The sequence below is a fragment of the Perca flavescens genome, chromosome 13, assembly GCF_004354835.1.
Source record: "Perca flavescens isolate YP-PL-M2 chromosome 13, PFLA_1.0, whole genome shotgun sequence".
In the NCBI taxonomy this organism is placed as follows: domain Eukaryota; kingdom Metazoa; phylum Chordata; class Actinopteri; order Perciformes; family Percidae; genus Perca; species Perca flavescens.
Window position 1 is genome coordinate 24,318,375 of NC_041343.1, and position 14,351 is coordinate 24,332,725.

The 14,351-nt window shown below is 38.1% G+C and overlaps 1 protein-coding gene across 2 annotated transcripts in view; it reads right to left on the reverse strand.

The window, feature by feature from the left end:
• Positions 1-9,813: 9,813 nt before the first annotated feature.
• larp1 (La ribonucleoprotein 1, translational regulator) overlaps positions 9,814-14,351 on the reverse strand; it is a 60,560-nt gene continuing 56,022 nt past the window's right edge. For both annotated transcript variants that reach the window (XM_028594987.1, XM_028594986.1), the window contains one exon: positions 9,814-13,452. In XM_028594987.1, coding sequence (XP_028450788.1) covers positions 13,243-13,452 — 210 coding nt within the window. In that variant the 3' untranslated portion in view covers positions 9,814-13,242. The remainder of the gene's footprint in view (positions 13,453-14,351) is intronic.

Consider the following 14,351-nt stretch of genomic DNA (forward strand, 5'->3'; position numbering starts at 1 on the left):
ACTATACTCTGACTTTTTTTCAACATACTAAACTGTGACTTTTTGTGATATTTTTATGACATACTATAACTACAGTATGACTTTTTTTGACATACTATACTATGACAAAAAGTCATAGTATAGTATGTCGAAAAAATTTCACAAATTTTTTTATGACACACTATACTATGACGTTTTATGATATATTTTATGAAATACTATACTATGATATATTTCAACATAAAATACAATGACTTTTTTCGAACATAGTATACTATGACTTTTTTCGAACATAGTATACTATGACTTTTTTTGAACATAGTATACTATGACTTTTTTCGCTTTTTCGACATACTATACTATGACATTTTTATTACTTTTTTGCAACATACTATACTATGGCTTTTGCAACATATTATACTATGACATTTTTTAATACTTCTTTTCAACATACTATACTGTAATTGTTTTTGACATACTATACTATGCCATTTTATATTACTATACTATGACTTTTTTTCTGCTTTTTTCGTCATACTACAAAACTTTTGAAACAAAAACTCAGAACATATATATATGTTCTGAGTTTTTGTTTCGAAAGTTTTTGTATATATATATATATATATATATATATAGATATAGATATAGTGACATGAAGCTAAAGATACATGAAGCTAAAGATACTAGAGATCTGACTTTGGTAGTTATAAACTTCTTTGCAAAGTTATAAGGGGCTTTACAGGCCATAATTCATTCTGGCCCTCTCACACATACACCTTACACATATTATACATATAGCATTTACATACATACATTCTAACTCATACATTTATATATTAATTCTCACATGTATAAACATAAACCATATTGTAGTATTAGTATACTTTAACTTGAGAGTGACTTCCATTCTACTATGACTTTTTTCAACATACTATACTATGACATTTTTTATCACGTTTTTGCAACATACTATACTATGATTTTTTTTCGACATACTATACTGACTCAGTGGTTAGGGGACCCCTGCTCCAGGCTGATCTTTTTTTGCGTGGAATTTGCATGTTCTTTCAGACTTTCTTTAAGATACTATACTTTGTTAGAGGCAGAGCTGGAGGATAACGGGGGATTGTCGTCAATTTCCCAGGCGGAAGTCACTGATGTAGTCAAACAACTCCACAGTGGCAAAGCCCCAGGGATTGATGAGATCCGTCCAGAAATGCTCAAGGCTCTGGGTGTGGAGGGGCTGTCCTGGTTGACACGCCTCTTCAACATTGCGTGGAAGTCTGGGACGGTGCCAAAGGAGTGGCAGACTGGGGTGGTGGTTCCCCCTTTTTAAAAAGGGGACCAGAGGGTGTGTGCCAATTATAGAGGTATCACACTTCTCAGCCTCCCTGGTAAAGTCTACTCCAAGGTGCTGGAAAGGAGGGTTCGGCCGATAGTCGAACCTTGGGTTGAGGAGGAACAATGCAGATTCCGTCCTGGTTGTGGAACAACGGACCAGCTCTTCACTCTCGCAAGGATCCTGGAGGGAGCCTGGGAGTATGCCCAACCGGTCTACATGTGTTTTGTGGATTTGGAGAGGGCGTATGACCGGGTCCCCCGGGAGATACTGTGGGAGGTGCTGCGGGAGTATGGGGTGAGGGGGTCTCTACTCAGGGCCATCCAGTCTCTGTATAACCAAAGTGAGAGCTGTGTCCGGGTTCTCGGTAGTAAGTCGGACTCGTTTCAGGTGAGGGTTGGCCTCCGCCAGGGCTGCGCTTTGTCACCAATCCTGTTTGTAATATTTATGGACAGGATATCGAGGCGTAGTCGGGGTGGGGAGGGGTTGCAGTTTGGTGGGCTGGGGATCTCATCGCTGCTCTTTGCAGATGATGTGGTCCTGATGGCATCATCGGCCTGCGACCTTCAGCACTCACTGGATCGGTTCGCAACCGAGTGTGAAGCGGTTGGGATGAGGATCAGCACCTCTAAATCTGAGGCCATGGTTCTCAGCAGGAAACCGATGGAATGCCTTCTCCAGGTAGGGAATGAGTCCTTACCCCAAGTGAAGGAGTTCAAGTACCTTGGGGTTTTGTTCGCGAGTGAGGGGACAATGGAGCGGGAAATTGGTTGGAGAATTGGCGCAGCGGGTGCGGTATTACATTCAATCTATCGCACCGTTGTGACGAAAAGAGAGCTGAGCCAGAAGGCAAAGCTCTCGATCTACCGGTCAGTTTTCGTTCCTACCCTCACCTATGGTCATGAAGGCTGGGTCATGACCGAAAGAACGAGATCCAGGGTACAAGCGGCCGAAATGGGTTTCCTCAGAAGGGTGGCTGGCGTCTCCCTTAGAGATAGGGTGAGAAGCTCAGTCATCCGTGAGGAGCTCGGAGTAGAGCCGCTGCTCCTTTGCGTCGAAAGGAGCCAGTTGAGGTGGTTCGGGCATCTGGTAAGGATGCCCCCTGGAACACCTCCCTATGGAGGTGTTCCAGGCACGTCCAGCTGGGAGGAGGCCTCGGGGAAGACCCAGGACTAGGTGGAGGGATTATATCTCCAACCTGGCCTGGGAACGCCTCGGGATCCCCCAGTCGGAGCTGGTTAATGTTGCTCGGGAAAGGGAAGTTTGGGGTCCCCTGCTGGAGCTGCTCCCCCCGCGACCCGACACCGGATAAGCGGACGAAGATGGATGGATGGATGGACTATACTTTGACTTTTTTTCGACATACTAAACTGTGACTTTTTGTGATATTTTTATGACATACTATACTATGACTTTTTTCGACATACTATACTATGACTTTTTGTGACATTTTTATGACACACTATACTATGATGTTTTATGATATATTTTATGAAATACTATACTATGACTTATTTCAACATACAATACGATGACTTTTTTCATCACTTTTTTTGACATACTATGTCTTTTTTTTGAACATAGTATACTATGACTTTTTTCGACATACTATAATATTACATTTTTTATCAATTTTTTTTCCGACATACGTTTTGTCGTGTTGTGTTTTTTTTGAACATAGTATACTATGACTTTTGCAACATATTATACTATGACATTTTTTATTACTTTTTTGCAACATACTATACTATGACTTTTTTTTCCACTTTTTTTGTCATACTATACTATTATTTTTTTTGACATACTATACTAGCTCAGTGGTTAGCATAGCTCCAACAAGCACAAGCAAGGTGGCAGGGCAGATGTGGACCCCTGGTCCAGGCTGATATTTTTTTTGCGTGGAATTTGCATGTTCTTTCAGACTTTCTTTGACATACTATACTATGACTTTTTTTGCGACATACTATACTATGACTTTTTTTGACATACTATACTATGATTTTTTTCCGCTTTTTCAACATACTATGATTTTTTTCGACATACCATACTATTACATTTTTTATCACTTCTTTTTTTGACATACTATACTATGACTTTTGCGGCATACTATACTATGAAATTGTTTATCACTTCTTTTTGACATACTATACTGTGATTTCTTTCGACATACTATACTATGACATTTTTTTCGCTTTTTTCCACATACTAAACTGTGACTTTTTGTGACATTTTTATGACACACTATGATGTTTTATGATATATTTTATTAAATACTATACTATGACATTTTTCATGATACTATATTTTGTCTTTTTTATCACTTTTTTCGACATACTATGCTGTGACATATTTTAACATACTGTATTTGGCTGCATGGTGGCTCAGTGGTAAGTACGGCTCCAACAAGCACCAGCAAGTAGGCAGTGCAGATGTATGGAATGCCGTTTTATTCAGAATTAAATAAATGAATAAATACATAAATAAATGAATAAATACATAAATAAATGAATAAATAAATATGCCTTTGAACTACATCATGAAATAAATAAATAAGGCAATAAATACATAATTAAATAAATGTAATTATTTCATGGTACTTTTATTTCATAAGTCCACATTTATTTATTTCAAGAGACTTTTATTTTGTAAATCCACATTTATTTATTTCCGTGGACTTATTTCCTAATGCCACATTTATTTATTTCCCTCACTATTTATTTCCAGTTCTTATATGCAAATTGGGGGGCGTGGCTATCTCTCACATTCAGAACAAGGTGAATGGGACTTCTTTTGCAGACCAACAACAGGACAATTTTAACAATTTTCGCCATCTTATTCATCACTAAATTCACTTCTGAGGACGTTTTAGGCGATAAATGAACTGTTTAGATTTCGAATATAGGCAGTCTTGCATAAATCGTTTAATATTAGCAGAGTCCATTATAAGTACATGCACATTAATCTTAAATCAATGATTAATTATTATGAGCACATTTTATATTTTGTTTAGTAACAGCAATTCCAGCTCACCAGTCCATGCTCTTTTGATGCATTCACTTGCTGCTCAAACAGAACATATATTTCCGTTGCATCAAAACATATCCTTGAATGTAAAATGTGTCTTTATGTATTACAGGAGGCCTCAGTAATAATTGTACAAGACATGAATCCTGGTGAAGAGATTTCCTACTGTGATGATACAATGTTAATATTTCAATGGACTGTTTTTAATATTAAAAAATTATTGTCAATGTCAACAAGTGCATCTTTTCTTTTTTCTCTCTATTATGCTATGTGTAGGGAAACAAAACAAAGACAATTATCCCTTTCGAAACAAAAACTTTCGAAACAAAAACTCAGAACATATATATGTTTTTGTTTCGAAAGTGTTTGTATATATATATATATATATATATATATATGTAGATATAGATATAGATATAGTGACATGAAGCTAAAGATACATGAAGCTAAAGATACTAGAGATCTGACTTTGGTAGTTATAAACTTCTTTGCAAAGTTATAAGGGCCTTTACAGGCCATAATTCATTCTGGCCCTCTCACACATACACCTTACACATATTATACATATAGCATTTACATACATACATTCTAACTCATACATTTATATATTAATTCTCACATGTATAAACATAAACCATATTGTAGTATTAGTATACTTTAACTTGAGAGTGACTTCCATTCTACTATGACTTTTTTTCAACATACTATACTATGACATTTTTTATCACGTTTTTGCGACTTACTATACTATGATTTTTTTTCGACATACTATACTGACTCAGTGGTTAGGGGACCCCTGCTCCAGGCTGATCTTTTTTTGCATGGAATTTGCATGTTCTTTCAGACTTTCTTTAAGATACTATACTTTGACTTTTTTCCGCTTTTTTCGACATACTAAACTGTGACTTTTTGTGATATTTTTATGACATACTATACTATGACTTTTTTCGACATACTATACTATGACTTTTTGTGACATTTTTATGACACACTATACTATGATGTTTTATGATATATTTTATGAAATACTATACTATGACTTATTTCAACATACAATACGATGACTTTTTTCATCACTTTTTTTGACATACTATGTCTTTTTTTTGAACATAGTATACTATGACTTTTTTCAACATACTATAATATTACATTTTTTATTAATTTTTTTCCCGACATACTATACTGTGACTTTTGCAACATATTATACTATGACATTTTTTATTACTTTTTTGCAACATACTATACTATGACTTTTTTTCCGCTTTTTTCGTCATACTACACTATTATTTTTTTTGACATACTATACTAGCTCAGTGGTTAGCACGGCTCCAATAAGCACAAGCAAGGTGGTAGGTGCAGATGTGGACCCCTGTTTTTTTTTTGCGTGGAATTTGCATGTTCTTTCAGACTTTCTTTGACATAGTATACTATGACTTTTTTTTCGACATACTATACTATGACATTTTTTATTACTTTTTTGCAACATACTATACTATGACTTTTTTTCCGCTTTTTTCGTCATACTATACTATTATTTTTTTTGACATACTATACTACTATGACATGAACTTCCACGATAACCTTCGAAGTCACTGTGACTTCTAATGTGACTATTATCACCACTGTTCATCACGCCCCCAACCGGCCCGTCAGACACCGCCTACCAAGAGTCTGGGTCTGCCGAGGTTTCTTCCTAAAAGGGAGTTTTTTCTTGCCACTGTCGCAATAGCCACTACTAATGCTTGCTCTTGAGGGAATTACTGTAATTGTTGGGGTTTGGGAATTTATAGAGTGTGGTCTAGACCTACTCTATCTGTAAAGTGTCTTGAGATAACTTTTGTTATGATTTGATACTATAAATAAAATTGAATTGAATTGAATTGAAACCAGCTCAGTGGTTAGCACGGCTCCAATAAGCACAAGCAAGGTGGTAGAGCAGATGTGGACCCCTGGTCCAGGCTGATCTTTTTTTGCGTGGAATTTGCATGTTCTTTCAGACTTTCTTTGACATACTATACTATGACTTTTTTTGACATACTATACTATGATTTTTTTTCCGCTTTTTCAACATACTATACTATTACATTTTTTATCACTTCTTTTTTGACATACTATACTATGACTTTTGCGGCATACTACTGTATACTATGAAATTGTTTATCACTTCTTTTTGACATACTATACTGTGATTTCTTTTGACATACTATACTATGACATTTTTTCTGCTTTTTTCCACATACTAAACTGTGACTTTTTGTGACATTTTTATAACACACTATACTATGATGTTTTATGATATATTTTATTAAATACTATAATATGACATTTTTCACGATACTATATTTTGTCTTTTTTATCACTTTTGTCGACATACTATGCTGTGACTGTTTTCAACATACTGTATTTGGCTGCATGGTGGCTCACTGGTAAGTACGGCTCCAACAAGCACCAGCAAGTAGGCAGTGCAGATGTATGGAATGCCGTTTTATTCAGAATTAAATAAATGAATAAATAAATAAATAAATAAATAAATGAATAAATAAATAAATAAATAAATATGCCTTTGAACTACATCATGAAATAAATGAATAAGGCAATAAATACATAATTAAATAAATTTAATTATTTCATGGTACTTGATTTCATAAGTCCACATTTATTTATTTCAAGAGACTTTTATTTTGTAAATCCACATTTATTTATTTCCGTGGACTTATTTCCTAATGCCACATTTATTTATTTCCAGTTCTTATATGCAAATCGGGGGGCGTGGCTATCTCTCACATTCAGAACAAGGTGAATGGGACTTCTTTTGCAGACCAACAACAGGACAATTTTAACAATTTTCGCCATCTTATTCATCACTAAATTCACTTCTGAGGACGTTTTAGGCGAGAAATTAACTGTTTAGATTTCGAATATAGGCAGTCTTGCATAAATCTTTTAACATTAGCAGAGTCCATTATAAGTACATGCACATTAATCTTAAATCAATGATTAATTCTTATGAGCACATTTATATTTTGTTTAGTAACAGCACTTCCAGCTCACCAGTCCATGCTCTTTTGATGCATTCACTTGCTGCTCAAACAGAACATATATTTCCGTTGCATCAAAACATATCCTTGAATGTAAAATGTGTCTTTATGAGGAGGCCTCAGTAATAATTGTACAAGACATGAATCCTGGTGAAGAGATTTCCTACTGTAATGATACAATGTTAATATTTCAATGGACTGTTTTTAATATTAAAAGTTATTGTCAACGTCAAGAAGTGCATCTTTTCTTTTTTCTCTATATTATGCTATGGTGTAGGGAAACAAAACAAAGACAATTAGCCCTTTCGAAACAAAAACTATATATATATATATATATATATATATATAGTGACCTGAAGCTAAAGATACTAAAGATCTGACTTTGGTAGTTATAAACTTCTTTGCAAAGTTATAAGGGGCTTTACAGGCCATAATTCATTCTGGCCCTCTCACACATACACCTTACACATGCATAGGCCTATATTATACATATAGCATTTACATACATACATTCTAACTCATACATTTATATATTAATTCTCACATGTATAAACATAAACCATATTGTAGCATTAGTATACTTTAACTTGAGAATGACTTCCATTCTACTATTACTTTTTTTCAACATACTTTACTATGACTTTTTCGACATACTATACTATGACATTTTTTATCACGTTTTTGCGACATACTATACTATGACATTTTTTATCATGTTTTTTCAACATACTATACTATGACTTTTTTTTTTCTCAACATACTATACTGACTCAGTGGTTAGCGGACCCCTGCTCCAGGCTGATCTTTTTTTTGCATGGAATTTGCATGTTCTTTCAGACTTTCTTTGACATACAATACAATGACTTTTTTTCTCACTTTTTTCGAACATAGTATACTATGAAATGAACTGTTTAGATTTCGAATATAGGCAGTCTTGCGTAAATCGTTGCCAAATTGACAATTAGCTTCAAAGTTTTCGGAGTTGAGAAGCTCCATATAGTGATGCGACAGCCAGTTAGCGCCTGCCGGCCGCTGGCTCATTGCTGGAGAACCCAATCAGCTGGAGGTCTCTCAGACACACACACACAGGCGGGGGAGAGAGAGATACCCCTTTCTCTTCGAGAAGAATTCCCATTCACCTTGTCTCACTTCACCTTCAACGGAAATGTTCAGTTTAACGTGAATTAGAGCAGTCATTTGCCCGCTAGCTCACTTAACAACACCTCAGCTAATGTTGTGTCAACCCGCAGTGAGTACAGAGCACCACAAGCTGCCGGTCGTGGTGCTCCGTTAGGTCAGCGCTAGTTGGTGGTCTAGTTACCCCAGAATAGGGGACTGTGCGCTGGGTAAAGAGCACCGCGAACTGCCGGTTGTGTTGCACTCTCACTTCGCCAGCCTTTTTTTGCCCATGGCTCTGTTCTGAATGTGAGATAGCCACGCCCCCTGATTTGCATATAAAAACTGGAAATAGAGAGGGAAATAAGTAAACGTGGCATTAGGAAATAAAAGTCCACGGAGATAAATAAATGTGGATTTCTGAAATAAAAGTCCACGGAAATAATTACATTTAATTATGTATGTATTTATTGCCTCATTCATTTATTTCATGATGCATTTCAAAGGCATATTTATTTATTTAATTAATTCTGAATAAAACGGCATTCCATACAGACAAGCTTCTCTCTCTTTCCATCTGTGTGCATCCATGTCCCAGAAATGCTTGTTATTAACTTAGGTCTGGGGAGCTTATTCCCCGGAGTCCTTATTTTTTTTTTTGCCCAGCAGTTTTCCTTGGATTAGGGTGGCACCTAAATTATGGTTGCTGTTGTCACCGTGGTCCTGCTCGGCACCCTGCTACGCTCTGCAGTGCCCTGCTACGCCATGAACTACTCCAACTACTATTTCTACTCATAGTTCCATTATATTTATTGAGACTATTACTGCCACTGTTCATCACACCCCCAACCGGCACCGTCTACCAAGAGCCTGGGTCTGTCCAAGGTTTCTCCCTAAAAGAGTTTTCCTCACCACCCGAGGTTTTGCCCTAAAAGGAGTTTTTGAAAGTTCTTTTAGACTTTCTCTGACATACTATACTATGAACAAGCATATATTCTTCCTACATACATATGTATATTAAATGCATATACTGACTGCATGTGAATGACAGTAAAAGTTGAGTGTTAAAATAGATAAATATATGAATACATGAGTGAAAATATAGGTATGATTGAAATCTTAATAGAAATGTATCAATGTTTTAGGTATAAATACAAGAATAAAAACGTATGTGTGTAGAAATAAATGTGAACGTGAAAATGTACAAATGCGAGATGGCCAAAATGAATAATGACTTGTACAGTTTCTGAAGGTTGTTCACTCACTATCTCTCACATACACAACAGAAATAATCACTCAGAAGCCAGTATTGAGGTTTTTTTGTCCGTTTTGTGTTTTTTTTTCTTTATTAAGGAAAAGCATAATTACTACAAATTACAAATAACACTAACAGCGAATCACATCAACCTACAAAGCAGATATTATGAATATTAAATGTTATAATACAAGATCTCATTCAAGTATTTTACATTTTTCCATTTTATATATTTTTTTTGTTCCTTTTTCCTTGTTTTCATCTTTTTTTCCTCTTGACAAGCCTAGGATATAGTAATGCAATGAACTATTTTAATGGTTCATATACAGTTATTTCTTATTCATATGGCTTTATGGAATTTTGTCCTTTTTTTCACCATCTCCAGATATAACCAGCCATATACCTCTGAGCAACATCATAAACCCCAGTTGGGCTCTTTCTCTCTTTCCTTTCTCCTCCCTTCCCACGTCCATCACTCATCTCTCCGGTGTCCGGCCCGCTGGCCTAATCCAGGTAAAACTGACGAGCAGAGGGTGCAGCTCCCCTAGAGTTTGTCTGGACAGCTAGCAGCAGTTCTACGCTGATAGAGAAGGCTGAAAACTCCCCAAAACACCTGAAACCCCCAAATGTCCGGTGACAGGTGATGGCAGGTGATGGTCACATTAGAGGGCGAGATCATGGTACTGTCCAAGGAAGAAAGCCCCCCACCCCCCGTGGCAGTCTGCCATGTCTACAGCCACACACCAGCTCACCAATACAAAGGCTTCGCTGGTTTTTGGAAAACAAGTTTCATGTTTTGTGAATATTAAACCTCCAGTAAACACTTTGATGCATCAACTGTAAGCCTCTGAAACCGATCCAAATCTCCCTGAAGATAAAGCAACAAAATACTAAAGGAAGAAGACGAAAAAAAAAAAAAGTACAGCTTTGCAATGTCATGTTTCCAACAAATGTGGATTTAGAGGAAGAAACTGACAGACAGGACCTCCACTCTGCTGGAACATCAGCCAACAGGCGGAATGATTATTACGCAAAAGGACCAAGACTTCAAAAAAAAAAAAAAAAAAAAAAAAAAAAAGGTTTCTGATACAGTTTGATCTTAATTACTCATGTGACTGAACTGTTTGACAGGAAATAGTTCATCACTCTTTGCAACAAACATTGCAGTATGTCAACGGAAAGTGGGTCATTTCACCAAGCATCTGGATATTGCTCAATATCAAAATAAAGATAAAAGATATCCATATGTGCATTAAGACTTTTTTTCAGAATTTTGTTAACTCCTTCAATTTGAACCCCAAAATCAAACATCCATATGCGTTTGTAAACCTTGCAGCCAGGTTTGTTGAAAACCAGGAGGCTAAAAATTGAATAATTAGTTGTAGAAATTCTGCTCTGTCATCTCAGCAAAAATATCTTTACTAAAAGGAAAAAAAAAAAGAGCAAATTAACTGATTTCAACGTGAAACACCATAAGCTTACAGATTTAGTTTTTGCACTTAATACTCGTTGACGCCCTGATGTCAACTTTCCCTTTTGTGTTGTAAATTATGTTCCCGTTTCTGAAATCCACAGATGGTTTTTAAACAGCCTGACACAAACCCCACCTCCATCATAACAACGCTAGAAACACTGCAAATGGAAATTAAAAAGCATTAAAAGATAATTCATGAAACCATTACAAAAAAAAGTTAAAGAGTACGTACGTAAGGCAAATATATAATCTGTTCTATAAACAATAAAACAAGTAGCAGGGAGCTGTAATCATTTCTCTTCATCTGTCAAATTCACATTTACATTAGTGGAGGAAGAAAGAATCACTCTTCTATTTGATATCATCAGTACTCGAGTTGGATAAAGATCTTAATTATCCAAACAGTTGACTGTAGGAAGTGTGACAACAGAACAGACCAGAGTCCAGTCTTGAATTTTTGTCCACAGCGAGGCAAGACATCAAGCTGTGTGTTTTGCATTCAACTTGCTCACACTGCTACATCTGTACCTGTGTGTGACTACACCTGTCAGTGTTCATACCTGTAACTGATGTGTGTATCTGAGTGTGGAACAGGAAGAGGTGGCGAGCGCCCGAGGCCCAATCAGGCCGATCGAGCTTCAGTTTAACAGTGAAGTCGGAGGCCAAAATGTCTGGAGGCTCATACGCGTCTCCACCCGGAGCACCTGCGACAGGACGCGACAGCCCTCCTCATAACCATCGCTTCTTCAAGTATTCCAGATTGATGATTCCAGTCCTGTATCGTCACTGATGGTTGACTGATGGATGGATGTCAAACGGATGGATGAACGGATGGATGCAGCTCATCTGACGGGGAGGCGCAGGGGGCGGCAGAAAAGTCAGGAAGCACCCAAAAAGAGAGATCAGTGATTCTCCCTTCCCAACTCTCCACCCCACTAAAGTGTTGTTGTTTTTTGGGAAGGGGGGGGGGGGCAACAAACCTCCACCAGGTTTGTTTCAGCACAACTTGCAAACACAAGGAAGAATTACAGGACTTGTAACAGACCGAATGACACTTGGAAGACCGTTCAGAAAAGGTGGCGAAGGGGAGTGAGGGGCGGGTTGTGACAAAGTTTGGCAGACACAGCGCCACCTAGTGGCCTCTGCTGGAAATGGTGACCGGATATATGGGCGATTCCAATGCTGTACAATCGACAAAAAGGTGGCGGGCACAAGTTAGAAGCAGTAAAACCATTAAAATAAGGCAACTTTCAATGATCAAGTCCATACTGAGGGATTGGTACAAGTTCTTTTTCTTCCTCTCTTTTTATCATTTGGTTCTATAATATTTTCCCCTCAATGTCAAGCCATGAAGTAAATCAAATATCTTGAATTTTTGAGCACTGGGGGCTCTGCGGATGGAAATGTCAGTCGCTTGGTTGAAACCACTTTGGTCCGATTGGATGTCAGAAGCAGCACGGCCTGCAGCGGGGTCGCTAGCGTGGCTGTCAGATGCTCAGTCTTGTTCAAACTATTTCCAAGTCTCCAATCTCACCACATGCCGAAGAAATTATAATAATAAATCTGAGATCTAGGGGAGGAATCTAATATCTTTCAGCCAGCAGGACAGTGGCGATCAAGGAGGGGCCCAAGTGAGAGGGGGCTCAAGATGAAAATTTAAAAAATAAAAGAACAATTTCCAGGGTAATAAATCACCACTGAACCATCCACCGTGTGGACTGGCAATGATTTGTAAAATAGGAAAAAAGTGTTTGACACCCCATCCATTCCTTGCCTCATCAAGACAGAAAAGGTATTTTTTTTCTCGAAAACTTAGAACTAATTAATAAAGCAAGCCATATTAATTATTTGTCTTCCTTGTTTCTCAGTCAAAAGTCATTGTAGTAAAAAAAAAAAAAAAATTCTCATGCTTGAATGAAGAACTGGTTGCCCCCTCCCCCCCTCCTGTGGTGCAGAACGAACCAGCGACTTGCAGACTTGGTTGAGTTGATCCATGTGGGCCGGTGTGTTTGTGGAGTTACTTCAGTGTCTTGGCATCCGGTGCGGGGTCAGCGGCTGGGGCTTTCTGGCTGGTGGGTTTGGCATCATCCTTGGCGGCAGGGCCCTGGGCGAGGCTGGGGCCGGAGCTGGCCTGGCTGTGGGGCCGGCTGGAGGGCTGAGAGGGGTGCCGGCGGCGACCGTCCCCGCTGGACGAGTGCCTTCTGCGACGTCCTTCCTCCATAGGCGGCTGGAAAGAGAGAGAAAAAAATAAAAAAAAACAGGGCGGAGATTAGATGGAGAGTCGTTTTCAAAGCACAGAAACAACTTTAGGAAACAAAAACACAATCCGTGTGATTACGTGCACTTAAGAAACCAGGTTACTAAGAGAAAGACTACATCGGTAATCGCAGGATGCCTTTAAATGCGTTAAAGTAACCTGGTTACTGTAAATCTGCATGTACTATACACTCACCTAAAGGATTATTAGGAACACCATACTAATACCGTGTTTGACCCGATCTTATCAATATGGGCCGACATTTCTAAAGAATGCTTCCAGCACCTTGTTGAATCAATGACACAAAGAATTAAGGCAGTTCTGAAGGTGAAAGGGATCCCCCACACCATTACACCACCACCACCACCACCACCAGCACCAGCCTGCCCAGTGGTAACAGGGCATGACAGATCCATGTTCTCATTCTGTTTATGCCCAATTCTGACTCTGCCATCTGAATGTCTCAACAGAAATCGAGACTCATCAGAACAGGCAACATTTTTCCAGTGTTCAACTGTCCAATTTTGGTGAGCTCGTGCAAATTGTAGCCTCATTTTCCTATTTTTAGTGGAGATGAGTGGTACCCGGTGGGGTCTTCTGCTGCGGTTGCCCATCCGCCTCAAGGTTGTGCGTGTTGTGGCTTCACAAATGCCTTGCTGCATACCTCGGTTGTAACGAGTGGTTATTTGAGTCAAAGTTGATCTTCTATCAGCTTGAATCAGTTGGCCCATTCTCCTCTGACCTCTAGCATCAACAAGGCATTTTCGCCCCCCAGGACTACAGCATACTGGATGTTTTTCCTTTTTCAGACCATTCTTTGTAAACCCTAGAAATGGTTGCGCGTGAAAATCCCAGTAACTGAGCAGATT